The sequence below is a fragment of the Palaemon carinicauda genome, unplaced genomic scaffold, assembly GCF_036898095.1.
Source record: "Palaemon carinicauda isolate YSFRI2023 unplaced genomic scaffold, ASM3689809v2 scaffold112, whole genome shotgun sequence".
NCBI classification, from domain to species: Eukaryota; Metazoa; Arthropoda; class Malacostraca; order Decapoda; family Palaemonidae; genus Palaemon; species Palaemon carinicauda.
In genome coordinates this window covers 37,889-64,263 of record NW_027168616.1, presented here as the reverse complement: position 1 = coordinate 64,263, position 26,375 = coordinate 37,889, and the positions used below count along the sequence as shown (strand labels likewise).

At 40.2% G+C, this 26,375-nt stretch overlaps 1 protein-coding gene across 6 annotated transcripts in view; it reads left to right on the top strand.

The window, feature by feature from the left end:
- Window positions 1-26,375, top strand: part of LOC137635306 (gastrula zinc finger protein XlCGF57.1-like) — an 81,037-nt gene that overhangs the window by 33,297 nt on the left and 21,365 nt on the right. Inside the window, exons 2-3 of one of the 6 annotated variants that reach the window (XM_068367774.1) lie at window positions 11,474-11,576; window positions 15,095-15,282. The exons of 1 other annotated variant lie outside the window; for it this stretch is intronic. Coding sequence is in view for 1 of the 5 variants with exons in the window: in XM_068367772.1 (XP_068223873.1) it covers window positions 12,015-12,953 (939 nt within the window). In the remaining 4 variants the exon portion in view is untranslated. Of the gene's footprint in view, window positions 1-11,473; window positions 13,511-15,094; window positions 15,302-26,375 lie in introns of those variants that run through there. 4 more of the 6 variants (XM_068367773.1, XM_068367775.1, XM_068367776.1 and 1 more) reach the window with 4 other exon arrangements.

Below are 26,375 nucleotides of genomic sequence, written 5' to 3'. Positions count from 1 at the left end.
TGACGCCGCTAGACGGCAGCACATCGGAGGGACGCCAATCGAGCGTTACCTTGATCAGTCCTCTCATCTCGTGCGTATCGTGTGGTTGTTCTCTATTCGCTCAGATATTAATAGTGTTTTTTAACTTCCTTTTTCACGTGTTGTTTTATGTGTTTCGTAATCATGGGTCCTAAAAAGCTTAGTTTCGGTTCATTAAGTAGTAGTAGTGGTGAGAAAAGGAAGAAGTCAATGCTTTCATTAGAACTAAAGCAAGAAATAATAGAAAAGCATGAGCGAGGTGTACGTGTTAGCGATCTGGCTAAACAATATGGCCACCGGAATATGTCTACGATCTTGATGATCATAAAACAGAAGACAGCCATTAAAGCAGTGAAACCTTCAAAGGGGATCACGATTATTTCCAAATGTCGTAGCCCTACCCTTGAAGAGATAGAACGCCTTTTGTTAATATGGATCAAGGACAAGGAGATTGTTGGCGATACGATCACTGAAACGAACATTTGTGAGAAGGCCAGCGCTATCTACAGTGACTTGAAGGCGGCGGGCTCTGGGGGTGACGCGGGGGACAGTTCAGCCGATCCTACGACGAAGGAACTCAAGGCGTCTCGAGGTTGGTTCGAGAAATTTAGGAAACGGACCGGGATTCATTCAGTTGTTCGGCATGGAGAAGCTTAGAGTTCGGACACCAAGGCTGCTAAAGACTTTGTTAAAAAGTTTGAAAGCATCATGGCGGAGGAAGGCTACGTAGAGCAGCAGGTGTTGAACTGTGATGAAACCGGTCTGTTTTGGAAAAAGATGCCTAGTCGAACGTACATTACCGCCGAAGAGAAGAAAATGCCTGGACATAAGCCAGTGAAGGATCGGATGACTCTTGCGCTTTGTGCCAACGCCAGCTGGGACTGCAAAATTAAGCCTTTATTAGTTTACCATTCTGAAAACCCTAGGGCATTTAAAGCACATAGAATTAATAAAGACCTGCTACATGTTCTATGGTGTTCTAATTCTAAGGCTTGGGTTACTAGGCATATCTTTGTGGAATGGGAAAACGTAGTTTTCGGCCCTGCTGTCAAGAAGTACCTTCAGGAGAGGAATTTGCCTTTGAAGTGCTTGCTGTGTTTGGTCAATGCACCCCCCCCCCCCCCGGACTCGAAGATGATATCATCGACGAATACAAATTCATCAGTGTTGTATCTTCCACCGAATACCACCCCTATCCTCCAGCCCATGGACCAGCAAGTCATCTCTAATTTTAAGAAGCTGTACACCAAGCACTTATTCAAGCAGTGCTTTAATGTCACGCAAAGCACCAACTTAACTTTGCGTGAATTTTGGAGGAGCCACTTTAATATCGCGCACTGCTTAAAGATCATAGATCAGGCTTGGGAGGGAGTAACTCGTCGGACCCTGAATTCAGCTTGGAAGAAGCTTTGGCCTGATGCTGTTGCTCCCAGAGATTTCGAAGGTTTTGGCCCCGAGAATGAACCTGTGGTTGCCGCCGAGGAAGACGTCGAAGAGATTGTATCCCTTGGCAAGTCCATGGGTCTGGAGGTTGATGAAAATGACATCACCGAACTCATCGATGAGCATCATGAAGAGCTCACCACCGAGGAACTCGAGGAGCTGCAAGCCATGCAGCATGATGAGTTCCAAGCGCAGTTGAGTGAGTCGGAGGAGACCGAGGAGGTAGAGCACATCTTAGGTACGGCGGAAATAAGACAGATGTTGGCATATCATCAACACATGGTTGATTTCATCGACAAGCATCGCCCACAGAAACTTCAGGTTTGCCGTGTAGTTGCGCAGTTCGATGATGTTTGTTTAACTCATTTTAGAAAAATTATCAAAAGCTGGACCAAGCAACTTTCACCCGATAGTTTCTTTAAAAAATCTCTACTAAAACGGTCTAGTGATCATTATTAAAAGAAAAAAAGTGAAGCAAAGAAAAGAAAGACCGAATCGAGTGAAAGTGATGAAAATTAAAAATAAGAAAAGAAAAAAATGTAAAAAAAAAATATAAAGTTATAAAAATGAAAAAAAAAAAAATAAGCTAAGTTAAGTTAAAGTTCACGTATTGTAAGTTAGTGTAAGTTATCATACACTTTATCGTACGGAGTCGCCGTCCCTGCCTCCTCGCTGATCTTTCATCTCCTCCTGCGTAGCAGTCCCTACACCTGCGCTGGCCTGTCGCTAAGGTAAAGTGTTACATAAAAACCCCTTTTTTTATTTATTATTTCTTTATCATTATTCTTTTTTTAGATATTTATGTGTTATATTGTATTATCGTTATGTGTAATTATGTTTAGCCAATTATTAAGGAGTTATTATGGGTTTTAGGCTGATGAACGAATTAAACAAATTACCGTGTATTCTTATGGGAATATTTGCTCCAACATACGATCGTTTTAATACACGAAGCAGTTTCTGGAACGAATTAAGATCGTATGCAGAGGTATCACTGTATATCCATTGTTTGTAAGCTTGCAATCATATGAGGTTTACTTAGTTGAACAAGTAAGAGAACCCTGCCATATTTATTGTGCTAATTGCAGGGTGAAATAAGACGCAATTACACTCTAATGGACGTTTATTTAGAATAAAGGACTAAATGAAATAACGAGTGTAACGTGTTAAGGGAATTATACGTACAACGTATACAGAAAATATTTTTCTCCCTGAAAGGGAAGAAATGATGAGTGCCACTCTAAATTTGAAAATTTTTGATAAAATGTTCTATAATTTTCTGTAAATGTTGCATACTATCAACACTGTGTACTATGTACACACGGCACAAGTGTTATCTGTATAATTCCACACCTGAGATTTTGAACAGTCTTAGTGTCACCATGGTGACACCCACTTAAGAGGTATCACACTATAAGTGTCAACACCTTTTCACCCTAATCGATAGTACAGTACCAATCAATTAACTGTTCATCGCAGCACTAGACGACAGATTTTAATACACTACATGCCGCCACCACATAAGGCTTCAGTTCGTGGACTTGCTTTGCGTAGTGTTTGTAAAACACTCTGGATGATTTCCATCCAGTATATGAGCGAAGACTCTCAAAGTCCATTTGCTGAAAAAAGTTTAGTGATAAAGCAATTTTTCTTGGATCATGACCTGCTTGTGTACTGTCAGGATCCGCTCTGCGAATGAAATAGGTGAGCTTCGCCCTCAGTTGTTTTAGGGATAAGTTTGATCCTGAAGTTTCTCCTTCGAAGAGCTGTCCTCCTCTGAAGTCTGAAGTTCTACGAAGATAAACCTTTAGACACACTACTGGACACAGAGAGACATCTTCCTTCAGAGGGCAGATTCTCCAGGGACCCCATCTCTTGGTGGGTAGTTCGTTTTTGGCGAGAAAGGTTTGATCAGGAAGAAGATTCAGTTCTCCCACTTCTGTGAACGAATGTGGCCCTCATTTCTTGATAGGGCTACTATTTCGCTAACTCTAGCCCCTGAGGCTATAGCAAACAGAAAAACAACCTTCTGGATTAGAGCCTTGAGAGAACAATCTTCATTGTTCACAGATGAAGCATAATGTAGGACCTTGTCCAAGGACCATGAAATGGGCTTCGGAGGAGCTGCAGGGCTAAGTCTAGCGCATACCTTCAGGATCTTATTAAAAGATTTCGTTCGTCAGGTCCACTTGAAAGGAGTATAGAAGAGGTCTAGTCAGGGCTGACTTGCACGTAGTTATTGTGTTGGTTGCCAGACCTTGTTCATGAAAGTGGATAAAGAAGGACAGACAGAAGTCTATTGAAATTTCTTTCGGTCCTTTTGCTTTAATGAAAGCAACCCACTTTTTCCAAGGTGATTCATATTGTCTTCTAGTTGACTTAGACTTGTATTCTTCTAAGAAGTCTACAGTATACTGCCTTTTGAGATCCCAAATCTTTTCTTAACTGCTAAGGCGAGAAAATCATGAGATGAAGGTTTTGGGTTCTCTGTGATGAAGCAAAGACAGTCGACTTTTGAACCCGTTGAGACAGTGCTGGGCTCGGTGAAAGGGCCGGCCTCAGTCTCAGTTCCATCACTAGAGGGAACCAGCTGCTCTTAGGCCACCTGGGGGCCACTAGAGCTGCTGTTCCCTGGAAGGATCTCAGCTTGTTGAGGACCTTCAGCAGGAGATTGGATGGAAGGAACAGGAAAATCCGGGTCCATTCGCTCCAACCTGGGGATATGGCATGTGTTGTCTCCTCTAGAGGGTCCTCATATGGGGCTACATATCGAAGTAGTTTCTTGATGTCGCTCGTCGCGAAGAGGTCGATTTGCAGTTTCGGGACTTGTTCCAAGATGGAGGAGAATGGGTCTGCGTCTGGGGACCTTTCGGACTCTGTCGGCTTGGGCCTGGATAGAGTGGCCGCTGTCACATTGCAGAACCTTTGTAAGTTAACTGCTGGTGGGTGCCATCTCACTAGACAAAGGATGGCTAATATCACATTGTTGATATGGGACGATCTCGAGCCTTGTCGGCTCAGACATCACACTATCACTTCGCTGTCCAAGATCAGCCGGATATGGTCTGATCTGCGAGGGGAGAGTTTTTCCAACGTCAAGAGGACTGCCATGGCCTCCAAAATATTGATGTGAAAGACCTTGAACAGAGATGACCAAGTCCCTTGGACTTTCCTTTGATGGGAGTGACCTCCCCATCCTTCCGTCGAGGCAACCGTGTGGATGGTCACCAATGGTGGAGGTGGTTGCAAGGGTACGGTCCTCGTTAGGCTCTTTGCCTTCGACCACGGCTTGAGAAGTGATCATAGTAAGGTTGGTATCGGTCTTTTTAAATCCCTTCGAGAGTTTGATGCGTATCTTCTCCAGACTCCTGACGCATCTTTCAGCTGCACTCTTAGCACTGGGTCTGTTACTGCTGCAAACTGGAGAGAGCCCAGTACTCATTCCTGTTGGCGTCTTGATATCCTGTCGGATTTCAGTAGTCTCTTGACAGACCCTGCAATCTCCCTCCTCTTCCCTGAGGGAATGGAGAGGCGGTGTGACCTCAGGTTCCAATGGATTCCCATCCATTGAAACTCTTGAGCTGGAGAGAGTCGAGACTTCTTGAAGTTGATCTTGAATCCAAGATGTTCCAGGAACTGGATCACTTTCTTGGATGCTTGCAGACAAGCCGTATCGGATGCTGCCCACACCAGCCAGTCGTCCAGGTACGCTGCTACCTGAACACCTAGGCGTAGTTGTTGAACGACTGCGTCTGCAAGTTTCGTGAAGATCCTTGGGGCTAATTTTAGTCCGAAGGGTATGGTTCTGAGAACATACTCTATCTTCTGTAACTTGAATCCTAGGTAGGAGGAGAGGGGGCAACTGACTAGAAGGTGCCATTAGACATCTCTCAGGTCTATCGAGACTGTGAACGCCCCTTTCTGTAACAGGGTCCTTATGTGTTGAAGGATTAACATTCTGAACTTGCTGTTTTTTATGAACTTGTTGAGTGACGACAAGTCCAGAATGACTCTGAATTTGTCTGAGTCCTTCTTGGGAACACAAAACAGCTTTCCCTGGAATTTGATGGACTTTGCTTTCCTTATCACCTGTATGCTCAAGAGCTCTAGGGTATATTCTTCTAATGCGGGGGTGGAGTGTTGGAAGAATTGAGGAAATGATGGTGGAGACTTGTTCTGATTCCATCCTAGTCCAATCTTGATTAGGCCGTGGTCCCAAGGATCGAAGGTCCAACGATCCTGAAAATGTTGGAGCCTCCCTCCTACCGGAAGCATCTCCTTGCTTCAATTGACCGGAAGGTTTACCTCTTCGACCGCGTCCTCCCCTACCTCTTGAGGAATGACTAGAGGAGCCCCGTCTGGATCCTTTACCTTTCAACCGAAAGGTAGTGGTCTGCCTCTCAAACCCGGGGTTGAATGCTGGTGACTGGGTAACCCGCTGTTGAGGCCCCACTTGGAAGATGGTCTGTCTTTGGGCCACCACTTGGGGCACCGCAGTCATAGTAACTGTGGGATGTTGTTGAGCAGACCGAGGGGAGAAAGTCTAGACTTCTTCGTCTTCCTTTTAGGTTTGGGACCCGCATCCGGGGAAGACTTCCTCTTTGAAGAGATGCCCCACTTCTGGAGAAGGTTCCTATTCTCTGTGATGGCTTTCTTGACTACCTCTTTGACTACTTCGTTTGGGAAGAGGTCTTTACCCCAGATGTTAGAAGATATCAGCTTCCTGGGTTCATGTTTCACTGTTGCAGCAGCGAACACTAACTCTCTATTATTATTATTATTATTATTACTTACTAAGCTACAACCCTAGTTGGAAAAGCAGTATGCTATAAGCCCTGGGGCTCCAACAGGGAAAATAGCTCAGTGAGGAAAGGAAAAAAGGAAAATAAAATATTCTAAGAAGAGTAACAACAATAAATATCTCCTATATAAACTATAAAAACTTTAACAAAACTAAAGGAAGAGAAATAAGATAGGAGAGTGTGCTCGAGTGTACCCTCAAGCAAGAGAACTCTAACCCAAGACAGTGAAAGGCCATGGTACAGAGGCTATGGCACTACCCAAAACTAGAGAACAGTGGTTTGATTTTGGAGTGTCCTTCTCCTAGAAGAGCTGCTTACCATAGCTAAAGAGTCTCTTCTACCCTTACCAAGAGGAAAGTGGCACTGAACAATTACAGTGCAATAACCCCTTGGGTGATGAAGAATTGTTTGGTAATCTGTGTTGTCAGGTGTATGAGGATAGAGGAGAATATGTAAAGAATATGCCAGACTATTCAGTGTGTATGTAGGCAAAGGGAAAATGAACCGTAACCAGAGAGGAGGATCCAATGTAGTACTGTCTGGCCAGTTAAAAGACCCCATAACTCTCTAGCGGTAGTATCTCAACGGGTGGCTGGTGCCCTGGCCAACCTACTACCTACTACCTACAGGCTGTCCTTGCCTTCAAGAAAGCATACAGGTCCTTTACTAGGGTGGCCATGTGCATTTTGGCCAGGACCATGAGCATGTCTGGGGTACTTCGTCGGCCTGCACACATCTCTACACAGTTTTGTAGGGATAAAGATGCCGCAAGTCTCTCATTCGTCTCTTGTTCCTTGCACAAGAGAAAGTCAGAAAGTTTAGGGAGATTCTCACTAAACTGTCGTCCAGCTATGTCTGGGTCCAGTTTCCCTACTGAGAAAGTTAGGTGGACTTCCTTCCATTCCTTCTCCTGCATGGGCAAGGCTAACGTCAGAGGCCTGCACTTCTTTAGTGCAGGGCATGGTTTGCCTGCCTCCACTGCCTTGGCAACAGATTTAAATGCCTTCAACGTAAAGGGGAAGGCTATTGAAGCAGGAGCAAGAAAGTTAAGGTGTTTCTTGCTCAAGGCGGACACTTTCGAAACCGAATAGCCTGCCTTTCTCAGGCTACTTGACAAGAGAGCCTGTGCCTTATCGTGGTCGAAAACCATGACCTCTTTCGGTACCGTCTCCTCTTTTGGCATTGTTTCATGCTTCAGTCGAATGAAGCAATCAGGGTAAGCGTTAAAGCTTGGCCAAAACTGGATGTCGTCTAAGGGGACAGCTCCCATCTTCTCTGAGATGTAGAGTTTGCCGTTCGTAATTGGCATAAACTCCGCATACCTCCAGGGATTGGTTTTGGAGCAGGGTGGGAGGTCTTGGACTCTGGGTCGCTTGTATGACCCTCAGGAGTCGATAAGTGGAGCTTCATGGATCTCTTTCTCGCTTCCCTTGCTTCGCCTCGTTTGCGAATGTTCTCCATTAAAGCCGTAAGATGGGCCAGTACCTGGCTCATGTTGTCCAATGGAGGGGTAGAAGCTGAAGATGTTGAGGGCAACGGCTCCGGTGCCGGCACAGACGGAAGGAACTTCGACTCGACATCATCATCTTCTTCCAGAGGTAGAGTAGACTCCTCCTCGGCATCATACTTTTAATAGATCCTTTTCAATGTCCATAGACACTTCCGACATCCTTACCTCCTGGTGGATGACCATACTTTGCAACGCCTCCCTGACATCTGTCTCTGTGGCAATCTGGACGCAGGGAGGTCTGAGTTGTGCTTGGGGCATAACAACTTCACTACCTGCTTTCTGTAACAGCAAGCTACGCATCCTATCGTTAGGTAGGTATGGTCCCGGAGAGTTCCTCTGGAACCCTCTTACCCACGTGCGCCGCTTTTCACGTGCCGCATCCCTCGACTCCGTTGACTTGGGGTCGTCGAAACTTTCGATCACCAAGGTCCGCCAGATATTGCAGACTTGGGGGTCCCAATATTGCAGGAATTCGGTAATGATGGTGCAGGGGGTATGGGACCTGCACACTTTGTGACTAGAAGTTCCTACTCCTATGGTTGCAGAAGATCGCATCGCATTTCATCTGGGGTTCCTCCTGTAAAAAAAGGAAAATTAAATGAGTATGTGATTGTTTATCTCGCATGATAAACAGAAATGCAAATATTTTAACCATTATAGCTTAGGATAGTAAGCTAGAAAGAAATTGAGAAAGACACATACTTGTGTATCCCTTCCAGTCAATTGCTGTGACCTCCCCCCAATATTAAGGATATAGAGTTTCCTTTATCAGGGCAACTCAAAAGAGTAGGGTTCTAACCTCTAGGGATCGAAAAAGTGTACACTGCCACTGACCCTTCTTAATTATTTATTATTGTGGAGTAAGTATTAACTGATTTCCATTGAAGGAATTATACTCTTTCAATATAGGATTGGTCTCGGCAAAAGACTGTACAAGGATACACAAGGTATGTTGGAAAATAACTACTGTATATATATACAATAGTTTTCTATCTGCAGTATATACTATACTGGAAATATACTAGCTACTTTATAGGCATATACTGTAGTTCAGCCGGCATGTTGCTGGCAGGGCTAGCACCTGGCGGCACAGGCCGGCCGGCATGTCGCTGGCTGGGTAGTACCCGGGGGTACTGATCCAGCCGGCATGCCGCCGACCGAGTAAGTACCTGACGGCACCGGCCCAGCCGACATGCTGCCGGCTGGGTTAGTACCTGGCGGCACTAGCTGACAGAGAGAGAAAAAGCAAGAGTGAAGGGCTGCCTTATTAAAATGTATGTTTACAATAAATGAGGTCGTAAGTATATAACCTTACTGCCCTCCTCCAGAATGAGGGTTCAAATGGAAGGGGAGAATGTATCATTCAGGCTTCCATCCAGCCGCAAGATCCGTTGCCGGCATTGCCAGGTTCAGGAATGTGGATGGCAGTCCAAGTGAGGACTGAAGAACCTTCCGCAGCAGAAGGGTCTCCCACTGGCAGCCGTCATAGCCGGCACAACCTTCCCGGAGCCGTGTGTCCATGAGGGAAAGACTGAGTGACTAAACAGCTGCTTATATAGGAGCCCGGCCGGCACCGCAACCTACCCAGCAAGCAGTGGGATTGCAGGACAACGGCCACAGGATTACGATGGCTAATTCATCGCTAAAGGACTCAGAGGGGAAGGGAAAAGGGTCCTGTATCAAGTGTAGAAGAAGGCGGCAGGATTGCCGCCACTTCCACACAAGAGTGAAACAATGTTTCAGTATCGGCGCCATCCTAGGCGACAGAAGAATATCTATTCTTCAGCCTAGGGTCTGCCAAATCTATCAAGTGTAGAAGGCGGCGGCAGGATTGCCGCCACCTCCACACAAGAGAGAAACAATGTTTCAGTATCGGCGACATCCTAGGCGGCAGAAGAATACTATTCTTCAGCCTAGGGTCTGCCGACACAGGACTAGTCTTCTAGACCGCAGGGGAGAAGTGGCGGCAACATACTTCCACTTCAGGTGCGGTCTAGGGAGGCTTAGCCTCCTATGCCGGCAGCTGTAAGCCAGCAGGGGAGTGATTACTCGCCCTGCTGCTCTGCCGCCGGCAGGAAGACTGAATACTCTGAGGTTCTTTCGAAAACCAAAGCCGGGATCTCACCGGCAAAGGTGGGAGACAGAAAACCCTGGCCTAGTCAAGCTGGAGTAAACTACTCTATAGCAAGACCAGATAGGGTTGTCGCCTACAGCGGCACTCAGAGGGAAGGAGGGATTACTGTACCCTTAAATCTCCACAGGAGACAAGTATTGAGTTATATAATTCTAGGAGATGTACTATCTCCTGTTGAATTAATAAAACGATACCCAAGGGTAAACAGGGATCATGTCTGAAAGTATACTACAGCGCATAGGCTAGGTAGCCTAGCACGAGACGAGATCTCAATTACCTAAATTTCCAAAACTCTTAACGTATACAATCAACAAAAGGAAGAGAAAATTATGCATAAAATATATATCTTTTCTAGTATGATTGTACCTAAATAGCTTTCATAATTTGTTAATGCTATTACAACCGGGAAAGTCGTTCTGCTAACTAAATAACACCTGCATAACGAACGACAGCGCCCATGGCGCCTCCGTTGACAGGCCTAGCTCCTTAAGACAATAAATTACTCTGTTTTCACTGTGAAGCAGGAGCTAAAAATTATACACTGTAAAGAATAAATACTCAACTTTCCAGAGGCAAAAGAAGCTGGAGATTGCATAATAAATTCTCATAAAAGCGATCAAAACGTTAGATCAACAGGGAACACCACCGTGCGAAATCGCTACAAAAATAGGCATGAGCACCATCTTTGATTCAGCACCATCTAGATACTTGTAGTAGTACGGGAGGAAGGGTAACCTTGATAACAGCTCCCTTTCTATTTTTGCCACTCTTCCTCCTCGAAACGAAAACGCTATTCGGGGTGAAGATTGCTATGTGTCGTATCAAGATATACGTCCCCTGATTTTATGCGATATCCTTAAGAGAAATTTTAAGGATATTCGCGCCAGGAGTTAGAGTTCTGGAGACCTAAAGGTCAATTCTCTGGGAATATCACTGTAGCCAAATATCCCTTAAAAAAGCTACCTATAGGAACCTTCCATCAGGACGACATGGCTTGAGCCCAAAAACTGTCTACGAATTTGTCATATTTATTTATTTCCTTATTTCCTATCCTCACTAAGCTATATTTCTATGTTGGAGCCCTTGGGCTTATAGCATCTAGCTTTTCCAAGTAGGGTTGTAGCTTAACTAGTAATAATGATAATAATTACATCTCTCAAGGAATGATTTTCCATCTCTGGTAGATGTTTGTGCTGTGGCCAACAAACTAGTGTTAGAAAAAAGAGGTTTGTATTTATGAAACTGAAATTGTTTTTGAATATTGTATTGTATTTATTGATTTTCATAGTTGTAGTACTATAACAGTTAGATATTTGGGAATATTAATATGTTCAAGGATAATTCTTGATTCTTCTTCAAATAAGTTTTGAGACATTTAAAGAACCTGAAAATATTTAAATGCCAGTAAAACTTTTTTTTATTTAATACGGAATGCCATTCACAGGATGGCTAAAAACTGTGGTTATTATGGATGAAGTAGTTAGGTGCTATTCACTTGCCTGAAAGAGTTTCTCAGCACAAGCATTTGGAAATAAGATGCTTATACATGACTTGTTTTTCTGTCAGGTCCACCGGTTAACCCTGGCTCCAATCTCCGTGCGGTCATTACTGTGCTGTCCGCAGATCCTTGAACTTTGAGCATTTGGGCCACGTTGCAGAACGAGGTTCGGTAAGTTGTCGAGACCCCGTTGGCGCCCGTTGTCCGTAAAGCTCCGGAAACTTATCGATCGTCCATCTTATTGTCTGGAGTTGGTTGTTTTAGAAGATATCTCTGTGAGATTGGGTATTTCTTCTTTTTTTTTTTCTTGATGTGTGGAATCTTAAGGCAGGTTTTCATGAAAGCAGCTGTAATTTAAACCTGATGTGTCTATTGTTCTGGCATGTGATACTTAGTGTTATGAAGGAGGATAGAAAATATCCTTGATGTAGGTTTTTTGTTCTTGTGGAAATACAGTATACTGTATACAAACAATTGAATGCTGTGTCTCTCAGCATCCTGACTGTAGGAATTTTGTATATGGTTCTTAGTTTCTAAGACAGTACCTTTAATTCAAGTTTGTATTTTAAAGTTTACAAATAGTAATTGTACTCACATCCATCATCATTCATGCCAAAGATGAGCTTCCCGCCAAAAAATGTGAGCGGAGTGACGAGGGTAAAGACGCCTGCAGACGAAAAGCCCTTCGCTTGCGATATGTGCGAGAAAACCTTCCTGCACAAGATCAGTTTGGTCAGTCACCTTCGCACTCACACGGGCGAAAAACCGTTTTCCTGTAGTATTTGTCATGAGACATTCGTAAACAAGTATTTCCTAACGAAACATTCAATTAGCCACACTGGGGAGAAGCCCTATTCTTGTAACGTGTGCGAGGAAAAGTTCCTGACGAGATACCTGCTCAACAAGCACATTGTCACACACGCTGGGGAAGTGATGCTGCAACACTACAGCAGGACTGGCATCTCTGTCGGACATCAACCCGGAAACAAGTCCGCTCCGGCGGAAAACAGTACAAAGCCTTCCCCGGCAGGGGAGGGCCCCAAGTCGCCCTTCAACGAACATTTTCAAAAGTCCCACTCATCAGAACAGTACGGAAAGGTTCCCTTAGCAGACCAGTTTCCGAAGGTTAATGCCATGGAGGAATATTTCAGGAGCCTCGCAAGCGAACAGTACAGAAAAGTTCACGGGGATAATTTCAACAAGCCGATCAATGCAGATCATTACGCTAAGTCCCTCTCCTCCTCGGAGCACTTTCTAAAAAGTCCATCTGAACATTATAGATCTCCAGAGCAATATGCTAACAAGTCTCTTCTCCCAGAACAGTTCACAAAATCCCCCAATGATTTTCCAAAATCTCCTAATGATTTTTCAAAATCTCCAAATGATTTTTCAAAATCCCCCAATGATTTTTCAAAATCTCCTAATGATTTTTCAAAATCTCCCAATGATTTCTCAAAATCCCCCAATGATTTTTCTAAATCCCCCAATGATTTTTCAAAATCCCCCAATGATTTTTCCAAATCCCCCTCTGAGCAGCAGTTGAATTAAATTGTAAGCCAATAGAGAAAATAGCCTTGAGTTTAGTATGACTTAACTAATCATAGCCACAATCATACTGAAATGGAATTTACTGTTATACAGTATGTTAAGTTAGAATGAAAATTAATAATTTAAGCAAAATTATTTGTTATTGGAAAATTGTCGTAATTTTCTAGCAATACTGAGTCATCTTACATTGTTGATGGAATTACTGTATGAAGATTCCTTATTTTGTCAGCTTCATTTTAAATTCCTTAATGTAGATCTGTCTTCAGCCATATTAAATACCTTTTATTCTTGATGTAGTAATGCAGAGTATCATTGTATCGTACAATTTATGTACCGCGCTGTACATGTAGCTGTTAATGTTTGCTGAAATCCAAATTTTATGTATATTCAACATTTGTCTGAAATATTTCCATGCCAATGTGACATTAGTTTAAGATAGCTGTTTGCGTAATGTACGCAAAGTACGTACGGTAATTGCTCCCTCTTGCAACATCGAGCGTCAATAGCTGTTTGCGTAATGTACGCAAAGTACGTACGGTAATTGCTCCCTCTTGCAACATTGAAATAGCTGTTTACGTAATGTACGCAAAGTACGTACGGTAATTGCTCCCTCTTGCAACATCGAGCGTCAATAGCTGTTTGCGTAATGTACGCAAAGTACGTACGGTAATTGCTCCCTCTTGCAACATTGAAATAGCTGTTTACGTAATGTACGCAAAGTACGTACGGTAATTGCTCCCTCTTGCAACATCGAGCGTCAATAGCTGTTTGCGTAATGTACGCAAAGTACGTACGGTAATTGCTCCCTCTTGCAACATCGAGCGTCAATAGCTGTTTGCGTAATGTACGCAAAGTACGTACGGTAATTGCTCCCTCTTGCAACATCGAGCGTCAATAGCTGTTTTCGTAATATACGCAAAGTACGTACAGTAATTGCTCACTCTTGCAACATTGAGCATCAATATCGAGCGAGTGCTTTGTACTGTTCATTACCCCGAGGGCTTCTATTTGTACTTTTGGAATTCTGGGACATATCAAAATTGTTTTTCAATTATATCTAAGTCTGCCATTTTTATTTGACCATCAGAGCATGTGAAGTTTTTTTTAGAAATTTTACCTAAATAATAATTGATATTTATATAATTACAAGCTAGGCTATAACCCTAGTTAGAAAAGCAAGATGCCATAAGCCCGAAGGCTCCAACAGGGAAAAATAGCGCAGTGAGGAAAGGAAACAAGGAAATAAATAAACTACAAGATAAGAAAAAACAATCAAAATAAATAATTTCAAGAACAGTATCAACATTAAATTAAATCCTTCACACATTAACTATAAAAACTTAGAAAAAAAAAAAAAAAAACAAGAAGAGAAATAAAATAGAACAGCATGCCCGAGTGTACCCCCAAGTAAGAAAACTCTAATCTAAAAGTACATACAGTACAATATCCACTCCTCAAAATTTAAGAATCGAAGCACCATGTATTAATGATTGGGTCAAAAAAAAAATAAAAGCAAAACTTAATGCTAGTTTTGGGTAGCTGATTAAAGCAGACTATTATTTGCCCTCTTTCAATCTTATCCCGCACGAGAAAAATTCTGCACTGAATCCGAAGGCTCTTTATTGGTACATTTCATGTAACTCGGAACTAAGTACCGTATTTGTCTTCATAAAGCGTAATAAACTTCTACTTCCTTAATATGAAATTTTACATATTTTGTAAATATTTTATACATGTACATGTAGCTAATAAAAAAAAACTCGGGAAATTACAGGTTGCAAAAGACAGTCATTTAGTTCCTTAAAGTAGATTATGTCTCGTGGGATTCAAAGAGTTGAATGCTGTTAACAGGGACTTTTACGTTCGTTTCTAGTTTTCTGAGCACGAGTTCATATACTATCCAAGGCGTACATCCAATATCAAAGAATATGGCTTACTGTACTGCTATTAAAAAATTTTATTCCTCTGTGGTTACATCTTGTTTTTGTGCAAGTAATTTTTATTAATTTCTTTATGCATCTAACTTTTTTTTTTAGTTTATTATCTATTATGTATCTAATGTATCGAAATTTCTTATAAATGAATTATTTTAGTTAAGTCATGCTTGATATTTGAACTTTCCATGTTGGTTTTAACTGCAGATTTTACATAGCAAAGAAATACTCTCGATACAAAAAGCTCGTGGTAGAAGACTGGCAAAAAGAGACCAATACTTTAGACATTCAACCGAAGTTGTTATTGATCGATCTTCTCCGACCTTGGCTCTTGAGTTGAGAGTTTTAATTTGGGTCTGTTTGGCATTGGGGCTCAATGTTGCAAGAAACAGGAGGTTTGTTCACATCATACAAGTTAGTACAATACTGTATTTTTTTAACTTATAAGTTCTTTGTTTGCAAATAATCTTGGCATGGGTGTAAAGGGAACATAATATGCTGTATGTATAGAAGAAAACCTCTTAATTTCAAATACAGTATGTTAAAAAAATTGGGTAAAGAAGTGTATGCGAGTCAAGTACATATTAAAAAAAAAAAAATAAGTGCACATTGGTATGAATGAGATTTGAGGAACTTATCTAACCTTTTAATAGTTTTAGTAAGTCTCAGAAATTATTGTATGGAATCGGTTTATCTCGGTCAGTTCTTAACAGCTCGGCCTCGATGTATGGGTCGTCTACTCCATGATAAAGACCTCGTTTCTGATAATAGCAACAAGTTCAGGGTTATAATGACCCACATATCTTGATGTACGTTTGCTGTTGTTGTGTTGTTAGGTGCTGATTGAAGGCAAAGTTAACCGAACTAAATTTTATGGATTTTTTTTTTTTTAAATGGATATCTTTAACTTGAATTGTTACTTATTTTTTTTTTTTTTTTTAGGAAGAAGTAAAACTTTTAATTTTTTATTTAGGAAGAAGTAAAACAATATGTAGTGTTACATTAATCTGGTATTGAAAGTTGTTGAGACCTTCTATTTTGATTTTATCAAGGTACACAAGACATTGGGCTGTTTGTGGAATATGTATCGTAGATTATTCAGTTACGTCTGTTAATTACTTATACAGATCAATTTATATATTTACTCTACATGTGTCTGCATGCACTTTTCTATACACTGTTAAATGAAGTATATACATTTGTTTTAAGTTTATACATAACATTACCTTATATGCATACCAGTCATTTATAGCAAGTGTTGTATGTATAATGCCATTAATCCATAGTTTGTAAAAAGACTTAAAAGTTGAATATACAGTATTTGTATGTAATCTTAAAGACCTGGAGTACAGTACACTACAGTACATATATATGATATAGAGTTTCAGAAGATTGTAGAGTAAATATTTGAGGTCCAGATGTGAATGTCAGAGTTAATCGCCTATCTTTTGAGACATTTTAAATTCGGTCTTTTCCACCAGGAGCCTTGCTCACTTTTGGATACTCCTAACTTTTCATTTGGAAGGCATTTCATGGGGAAGGTTATTCATTCGTAAGGCATTTCATGGGGGGAAGATTACTTGTCTTTCGGAAAGCATTTCAAGGGGAAGATTATTCATTTGGAAGGCATTTCATGGGGAAGGTTATTCATTCGTAAGGCCTTTCATGGGGAAGGTTATTCATTCGTAAGGCCTTTCATGGGGAAGGTTATTCATTCGTAAGGCCTTTCATGGGGAAGGTTATTCATTCGTTAGGCCTTTCATGGGGAAGGTTATTCATTCGTAAGGCCTTTCATGGGGAAGGTTATTCATTCGTAAGGCATTTCATGGGGAAGGTTATTCATTCGTAAGGTATTTCATGGGGGGAAGATTACTTGTCTTTCGGAAAGCATTTCAAGGGGGAGATTATTCATTTGGAAGGCATTTCAGGAAGGTTAAATATTTATCTTGTGTAAGGCATTTCATCGGGAAGTTTATTTTATCTTTTGAAAGACATTTCATGGGGAGGTTTTCTTATCTCTTGGAAGGCATTTCATTGGGAAGTTTTCTTATCTTATGGAAGATATTTCATGGGAAAAATTACTTATCTTTTGGAAGGTATTTCATGGAGAAGATTACTTATCATCCGTAAGGCATTTCAAGGGGGATATTATCCATTTGGAAGGCATTTCAGGGCGATGATTACTTATCTTTCATAAAGCATTTCATGGGGAAGTTTTCTTATTTTTTGGAAGATATTTCATGGGGAAGATTTTTTATCTTTCGGAAGACAATTCATGGGGAAAATTTCTTATCTTTTGGAAGGCATTTCATGGAGAAGATTCCTTATCTTACTAATGTATTTCATGGAGAAGTTTTCTTATCTTTTGGAAGCATTTCATGGAAAAGATTACTTATCTTTCGGAAGGCATTTCAGGGAGAAGATTCCTTATCTTACTAATGTATTTCATGGAGAAGTTTTCTTATCTTTTGGAATGCATTTCAAGGAAAAGTTTACTTATCTTTCGGAAGGCATTTCAGGGAGAAGATTCCTTATCTTACTAATGTATTTCATGGAGAAGTTTTCTTATCTTTTGGAAGCATTTCATGGAAAAGAATGCTTATCTTTCGGAAGGCATTTCATAGGGAAGTTTTCTTATATTTCAGAAGGCATTTCATGGGGGAATATTATTCATTCATAAGGCATTTCTTGGGGAACATTAATCATCTCTTGGAAGGCATTTCATTTGGAAGGTTATTCGTTCGAGAGGTATATCATGGAAAAGATTACTTGTCGTTCAGACGGCTTTTCATGGGGGAAAGTTATTTGTGAGGTATTTTATGGGAAAGATTATTTATATTTTTTCTGGACATTTCATGGGATGGATTACTTATGTTTCAGATTTCATTTCATGGTGAGAATTACTTATATTTTGGAAGCATTTCATTATTACTACTACTACTACTACTACTACTACTACTACTACTACTACTACTACTACTACTAGCTAAGTTAAACCCCAGTTTGAAAAGAAGGATGTTATAAGCCCAAGGGCTCCAACAGGGAAAATTTGCAAAGTGAGGGAAGGAAACAAGGAAATAAACTACAAGAGAAGTAATGAACAACTAAAATAAAATATTCAAGAATAGTAACAACATTTAATAAAGCTGTTATATGTAAACTAAAAACTTAAAAATAAACAAGAGGAAGAGAAATAAGATAGAATAGTATGCCAGAGTGTACCCTCAAGCAAGAGAACTCTACCCCAAGATGGAAGACCATGGTCCAGAGGCAATGGCACTACCCTAGACTAGAGAACAGTTGTGTATTTAGATTTTGGAGCGTCCTTCTCCTAGAAGAGCTCTTACCATATCTAAAGAGTCTCTTCTACCATTACCAAGAGGAAAATAGCCACTGAACAATTACAATGCAGTAGCTAACCCCTTGAGCAAAGAAGAATGGTTTTTGGTAATTTCAGTGTTGTCAGAAGTATGAGGACACGAGAATGGGGGAAAGAATAGACCAGACTATTCAGTGTATGTGTAGGCAAAGGGAAAATACGCCCTAACCAGAGAGAGGGATCCAATGTAGTATTGTCTGGCCAGTTAAAGGTCCCAATAACATTCTAGCAGTATTATTATTATTATTATTATTATTATTATTATTATTATTATTATTACAAGATGAGCTATAACCCTAGTTTAAAAAGCAAAAAGCTATAAGCCCAAGGACTTCAACAGGTAAAAATAACCTAGAAAGGAAAGGAAAGAAGGAAATAAACAAACCACAGGAGAAGTAATCAACAATCAAAATGAAATGTTTTGAGAACAGTAACAGTATTGAATTAGATCTTTCATACATAAACTATAAAAACTTCAAAAGAAAAACCAGAGAAAGAGAAATAAGATAGAACAGTGTTTACTCTTAAGCAAGAGAACTCTAATCAAAGACAGTGGGAGCCAGTAGTATCATGGAGAAGAGTACTTGTCTTTTGGAAGGTATTTCTTTGGGAAGATTCTTATTTTATTTTTAGGTTGGAAATATCCACAGTTTTCCTGTTGTGATATTCATTTACTGGTTTCTATCATTAAACGTATCACTGTAAAGCTTGCAAATTCTTTTGGGCCTTTTTTTTTTTTTTTAACAACAACTATAATTGCCTCGGAGATTCCTTGCAAAATAAGCCCCACCTCCTGATGACATCAAAGGCAATCTTGTTGTCCCCCGCATTAACAGCGGTCTCAACACATCCCCTTGAAGCATTTCAGGGATATTACTTAGTATAGTTTGAAATTTGTGAGGGGATGGATTGTGACGACTGCTAACATGGTGGGGCCTATTTCGCCTGGAATCTTTGCGGCGACCATAAGCCTTTGGGCCTCTTACTATACTGGGAAGTACAGCGATTAGAATTCTGAACGTAGTTCTTAGCAACTCTGAGGGGCACAATTTTGCCGTATTCTTTCAGCCATTTTTCCAGAAATGGGACTTCAATTTCTATGTGGGCTATGCGACTTCTCAGAACATTGGGTTGGTTCAAAACACTACAAAAAACCTATCAAGCTTGAGCAGCTCTCGAACTCCCGTCCAACAGATTTTGAGACATGGAGGTTTCCAATAGGCATTACTGTATATCCAAATGAAATATGATGTATTTATACATTTACAGTATACATACATACATACATACGTACATATATATATTCTTTATCAATTGTTTGTCTCTCAAATCTTTATAAACGTTCATCCATCTTTGCTTCGGTCTTCTCGCTCTCCCACCTGCAGGCACCTCCTTATGTATCACTCTCTTCCCTACATAGTGTATGGCTCAGCCCTTCTCATCACATGACCATACCACCGCAGTCTTTCCTGGGCCTAATTTGACAGTTCTAGGACTTTAGTAGATCCTCTTATTCTTTCTTTCTTTATTATGTCCTCTTTTTGTTACTCCTCACATCCTCTTTGCAGCATCCAATTTCTTCTCGCACTCTCTTTACTGGCCAGTTTTGCACAGGTTGCTGCTTATCCTTTTCAAGGGCTAAAACCTTGCAAATTTTTACGCTGTGTCATACACAGCCACTATGGTATGTTATGTCTTGGAAGATTGTTATGAAAAGGGTTTCCAATGTAGACATCATGAAGTACCCCTTTTTTAGTACATTGGAACCTCTACATACGATTGCCTTTAAATACGATTGTTCCAACACCCGAAGTAAAATTCAATCAAATTCTCGTCTCGACACCCGAAGTCATGCTCCAACATCCAACGTAGATCATACTCGTAGAATTTTCTCGAAGCGTCGGTCGTAGTTTCTTGTTTACGCCGGTAGACAGCAGCACGTCAGAGGGATGCCATTGAGTGTCGCGTTGGTCAGTTCTCTGTTCTCGTGCGCATCGTGTGGTTGTCCTCTGTTTGGTCCGTTATTAACAGTGCTTATTATCTTCCTTTTCTCACATTTCCTTTTTTATTTTACGTAAAATCATGGGTCCTAAGAAGCTTAGTTTCGGTACAGGCATTAGTAATGGTGAGAAAAGTAAGAAGGCAATACTTTCATTAGAATGGAAGCAAGAAATTATAGAAAAACGTGAGCGCGGTGTGCCTGTGAGTGATCTGGCTAAACAATATGGCTGGAATATGTCTACGATCTTGACGATCATCAAGCAGAAGGCAGCCATTAAAGCAGTCAGAGCATCAAAGGGGATCACCATTATATCAAAACGTCGCAGCCCTACCCTGGAAGAGATGGAACGCCTTTTGTTGATATGAATAAAGGACAGAGAGATTGTTGGCGATACGATCACTGAAACAATCATTTGTGAGAAGGCCAGCGCTATCTATTGTGACTTGAAGGCGGCGGGCTCTGGGGGTGACGCGGGGGAGAGTTCAACCGATCCTACAACGGAGAAATTCAAGGCGTCTCGCGGTTGGTTCGAGAAATTTAAGAGACGGACCGGGCTTCAATCAGTTGTTCGGCAGGGAGAGGCTTCGAGTTTGGACACCAAGATTGCTAACGATTTTGTTAAGAAGTTCAAAAAGATCATGAAGGATGAAGGCTACGTAGAGCAGCAGGTGTTGAACTGTGATGAAACCGGTCTGTTTTGAAAAAAGATGCCTAGTCGAACATACATCACCGCCGAAGAGAAGAAAATACCTGGACATAAGCCTATGAAGGATCGGTTGACTCTTGCCTTATGTGCCAACGCCAGCGGGGACTGCAAAATAAAGCCGTTACTGGTTTATCATTCCGAAAACCCGTGGGCATTTAAGGCGTGTAGAGTCAATAAGGACATGCTGCATGTTTTCTGGCGTGCTAATTCTAAGGCTTGGGTTACTAGGCATTTCTTTGTTGAATGGGTAAACCAAGTTTTTGGCCCTGCTGTCAAGAAGTACCTTCAGGAGAGTAATTTGCTTTTAAAGTGATTGCTTTGCTTGGATAATGCTCCCGCTCACCCCCCAGGACTCGAAGATGATATCATCGACCAGTTCAAGTCTATCAGAGTGCTGTATCTTCCACCGAATACCACCCCTACCCTCCAGCCCATGGACCAGCAAGTTATCCCCAATTTTAAGAAGTTCTACACCAAGCATTTATTTAAGCAGTGCTTTAATGTCACGCAAAGTACCAACTTAACTTTGCGTGAATTTTGGAGGAGCCATTTCAATATCGTGCACTGCTTGAAGATCATAGATCAGACTTGGGAGGGAGTAACTCGACGGGCACTGAATTCAGCTTGGAAGAAGCTTTGGCCTGATGCTGTTTCTCCCAGAGATTTTGAAGGTTTTGGCCCCGAGCCTGAACCTGTGCTAGCCGTAGAGGAAGACGTAGAAGAGACTGTATCCCTTGGCAAGTCCATGTGTCAGGAGGTGGATGAAGATGACATCACCGAACTCGTCGAGGAGCATCATGAAAAGCTCACCATCGAGGAACTCAAGGAGCTGCAAGCCATGCAGAATGATTAGTTCCAAGCGCAGCTGAGTGAGTCGGAGGACATCGAGGAGGTAGAGCACATCTTAAGTTCGGCTGAAATAAAAGAGATGTTAGCACATCGTCAACACGTGGTTGATTTCATTGATAAGTATCACCCACGGAAACTTCAGGTTTGCCATGTAGTTTCGCAATTTGATGATGTCTGCTTAACCCATTTCAGAAAAATTCTGAAAAGTCGTACCAAGCAGCTTTATCTCAATAGTTTCTTTAAAAAATCTACGAAGTGGTCTGGTGATCGTGATGAAGCGAAAAAAAGTGAAGCAAAGAAAACTAATACTGAATTGAGTGATAGTGATGAAAATTAAAAATCAAAAAGAAAAAAAATGTAAAAAAAAATATAGAATATAAAAATAAAAAAAAAGTAAATACTGTAAGCTAATTTAGGTTAAAATTCACGTAGTGTAAGTTAGAGGAAGTTATGGTACGTTATCGCAGTCACCATCTCTACCTCTTTGCCAACCGTCCGTCTCCTCCTGCATAGCAATTCCTACACCTGCGTTGGCCTGTCTCTAAGGTAAAGTGACAATAAAAACACCCTTTTTTTATTTCCTTATAATTATTCTTTTTTACATGTCTTATATAATGCAATTGTATTAATTATATTATTGTTATGTGTAATTATGTATAGTAATTTATCAAGGAGTTATCTTAGGTTTTTGGGCTGTAGAACGAATTATACAAATTACAGTGTACTCTTAATGGAATATTTGCTCCAACATACGACTGTTTTAACATACGAAGCAGTTCCCGGAACAAATTAAGATTGTATGTAGAGGTTCCATTGTATGTATCAGTCAGCCAAACAGCAAGTAAATTCTAAAGTAGTTCCCGCATGCTTTTTGTCGTTGAAGGGAAAAGGTATTAGATATTATCGGATAAAAAGAAATCATCAGAATCTCATGAAATTGGCTAAGAAACATTGCACATTTGTAAGTCATATCGCAGACTTGCTGTTCGTGATGTAAAGTTTACATCATCTTTTTGTGGTGGCCAATTTGATTACGTCCCTGACTTGTGAACGCCAGACTGGGGTTCGAGTCTCGCTCAAACTCGTTCGTTTCCTTTGTCGCTGCAACCTCACCATTCGTGTGAGCTGAGGATGGGGGTTTTCGAGGAGCCTATAAATCTACATGCTGAGTCATCAGCAGCCCTTGCCTGGCCCTCCTTGGTCCTAGCTTGGGTGGAGAGCGGGCGTGGGCACTGATCATATGTATATACGGTCAGTCTCAAGGGTATTGTCCTGCGTGCTAGGGCAATGTCACTGTCCCTTGCCTCTGCCATTCATGATTAGCCTTTAATCCTTTAAACTGGTATTAATACTGCAAAAGTTTTACTTGCCTCTGGTGTGAATTACCTGAAAACCAACAGTCCAGCCGTGTATGTTATGAGTAAATGTACGAGCTTTAAAACCAATTGCACTTAATTTGAAAGAAGAAGAATCAAGAATGTTCCAAATAATGGGAAAATTCCAGATGTACAGGATTGGGTAATGGGGGTCTGTAAAATCTAATGTCGGGTAATTCCCAAAGGTTTGGCGTAAATGCTCTTCTCTATGTTACTTTAGTAGTCGATTACTGCTATGAAACTGCTGTGTGAATTGTGCTAATATATTAGCATTTGAACTGTGCTAATATATTAGTACTTTATTGTGGTTCTATATTCTTTGTGGCAAGGGTCATGTCTTAGTTAGCTTTGTCTGGAAACTCTATCTGTATCATTTGTTCATGCTTATGTTTTCATTTGTTTGTATAAAGCAAGTAAACCATCGAAAAACGTAACGTGTGCGTTTATTCGTGACCTTTATACACTCCGATCCATTTTTTTTTTCCCCCAGTTCCTGTTTTCTTAAACCTTTCATAGCTATGTATCCAATCTTAAAATCTTTAAAATGATCTGCATAAAATATGATTTTCTGAAAATATTTGCAATATTATTTTTCCTTTAAAGTGTTCGTTACAATTTTCGTTCATTTTTTCATTCTTTATCACTGGGTTATAAAAATCATTCTGATTTAAAATACGCTTTCTAGTGAAGTCTTCATTTTCATAATATTTTTTCATTAATTTACGTATGTTGCCTGAAAATCTTTTGATTCTACAAAGTCTTTTCAGACTTAAATTTCAAATATTTTGTCGTTTCAGACTTTTACCAAATATGGATAGTAATTTGGTTACATAAGTACAGTATAGAAGAAAATTCAAATAAAAAAAAAAGTGCCAATTTATGCTTTGTCTTATATATAAGGCAAACTGAAAAATAACTATTTAGAATGAGAAATATTAAAAATGGTGGAAAAACGGTGTCGTTACCAGAGTTATATTGAAAAAATTGGGAAATCATACCTACCGGTAATAAATATCTAGGTTAATTTATTTGTTTTTATAAAGGGGTTGGGGTATCTTGAAAGTTAACTTCATCGACAAACCTAAACATACAGGAAGTTCTCAACTTACAAAATATGTTCCAAGAAGCTTTTGTAGGTCGAATTTTGTTAGATTTTGGCCTAGGGTTGGCTTTGTCTAACTCGCATACCCACAATTTTCAGCTGCAAAAGTCGTCAAATAATCCAGTTTCATATTGCAGATATCCCCTTGCTTACTGCATTAAATTACGTGATATTATTTCAATACAGTATTTCATTATGCAATTTTAAAACAATATCTGAAATTTATTATTTTCAGCTGCAAAAGTTAACAAATAATCCAGTTTCATATTGCAAATATCGCCTTGCTTACTGCATTAAATTACGTGATATTATTTCAATACAGTTTTTCATCATGCAATTTCAAAACAATATCTGAAATTTATTATTTTCAGCTGCAAAAGTCGACAAATAATCCAGTTTCATATTGCAGATATCCCCTTGCTTACTGCATTAAATTACGTGATATTATTTCAATACAGTATTTCATTATGCAATTTCAAAACAATATCTGAAATTTATGATTTCAATTGAATCTGTCTTTGTATCCCTGAATGTATGTAAGTTGAGGACTGTTTTTAAACATACACATCGACTCGAAAACATCCCCCTTGGTTAGAAGTAGGTATCAAATTATTACAAAAATGTATTACACTACAGTACAAAGCAATACTATTTTTTCCTCAAGTACAAGACAAGTAGCTGACTATTATAAGTCCCAATTCTGTCATTCCAAATGCAATGTTAGAATATCCATTGTGAGCTTGGCCAAGGTAAAATGGAATCGGAATAAATCCTTATTTTTTGAGTCTGGTCATTTTGGTGTAAGAAAAATGTAATCTTAAACTGGTCTTTACTGTGCAATTTGTACTTAAATGAATATGAAAAATTATCCAAAGAAATTATCTTTCAGCAAACCATTGTTCGTACGAAGCGTTGCACTTCGATTTAAGGTGGGTGACCTTGTAAATACTTTACTTTGAAATGATAAAGATATTATCTCTTCTGAAGTTGGGAGAGCCCCTTTACAAGCCAACATCTCTCATAATATAATTTTCTGTATATGTTCCTAGTTGTAGTGTGGAGAGAAACAGTGAAAATATGAATTTCTATAGGACAGACCCCCTCCTTATGTACAGCCAAATATTTACTTGCATCGGAAGGGGATTAAAATAGAGAGCAGCATTCTAATCGATATAGAGTCTCTTTGAGGTACTGTGCCAGAATCTGGTGTGCTGTCGTTTAGGACAAAGAGCGGTCAACTCAAACTCTGTTTTATAGGGCTTACTTACAAGTTGTTCTTAGTGCTGAAGTATCCTGACTACATTTCTTAACTCAAATTTTAGTGATAGTGAAGCTCTCATTGGCTCAATAGTAAGGTATATTTTGTAAGTTCACTGAGTGTAGTGGGCCACTATAGGATTCTAAAGTTTTCAATTATAAAGGCTGCTGAAAAACTGTCATACGGAACCAGAACTTTTTGTATTAGTAGATAAAAAAAGTTCTCTTTTTTACCATCCATGAGTCTTTTGTCTTCTTGAATAAGCACCCCAAGTTGTCAATGTAGCATTGAGGTTATGATAATGTAGGCAGCAGAATCGTCCTTTACATCTTGTTGAGGCTTTGATGTTACTCTTGAAAAGTAAGGAAAAGGTTTTTGACTGTTGAAAATGGGATCTAGAGAACCTACTACATACAGCATCAATGTTGATAAACTAGCGCAGGAAATCAGGCTTCGTGGATTCGCAGAGTTTTCCCTTTCCTTATGGTTACTTTTCCTAGAAGTTAGTGATAGGTCCAAGATAGTCTGTTCAGTGGTTGTAAGTTTATTCTTTTGTTGTAATAAGACAGGTGTTCAAGGAGCCTCCGAGCTTAATTCATGGATAGTGAGGAAGACTGTCGTTAGAGATCAAGATGCCAATTTCATTGTTTTATCGTGCAGTATATGGTATTGGGAATTTTTTATTCCAAATGAAAGGATTTAGTAACGTGAGAGAGATAGGTTTTACGTGGTGTTATTTTGCGAAGATGTTCTTTTTATCTTAGAGCATGTAACTTGGTCACTTGTCACCCACTTAGAACTGAAGTGTAAGGCTGC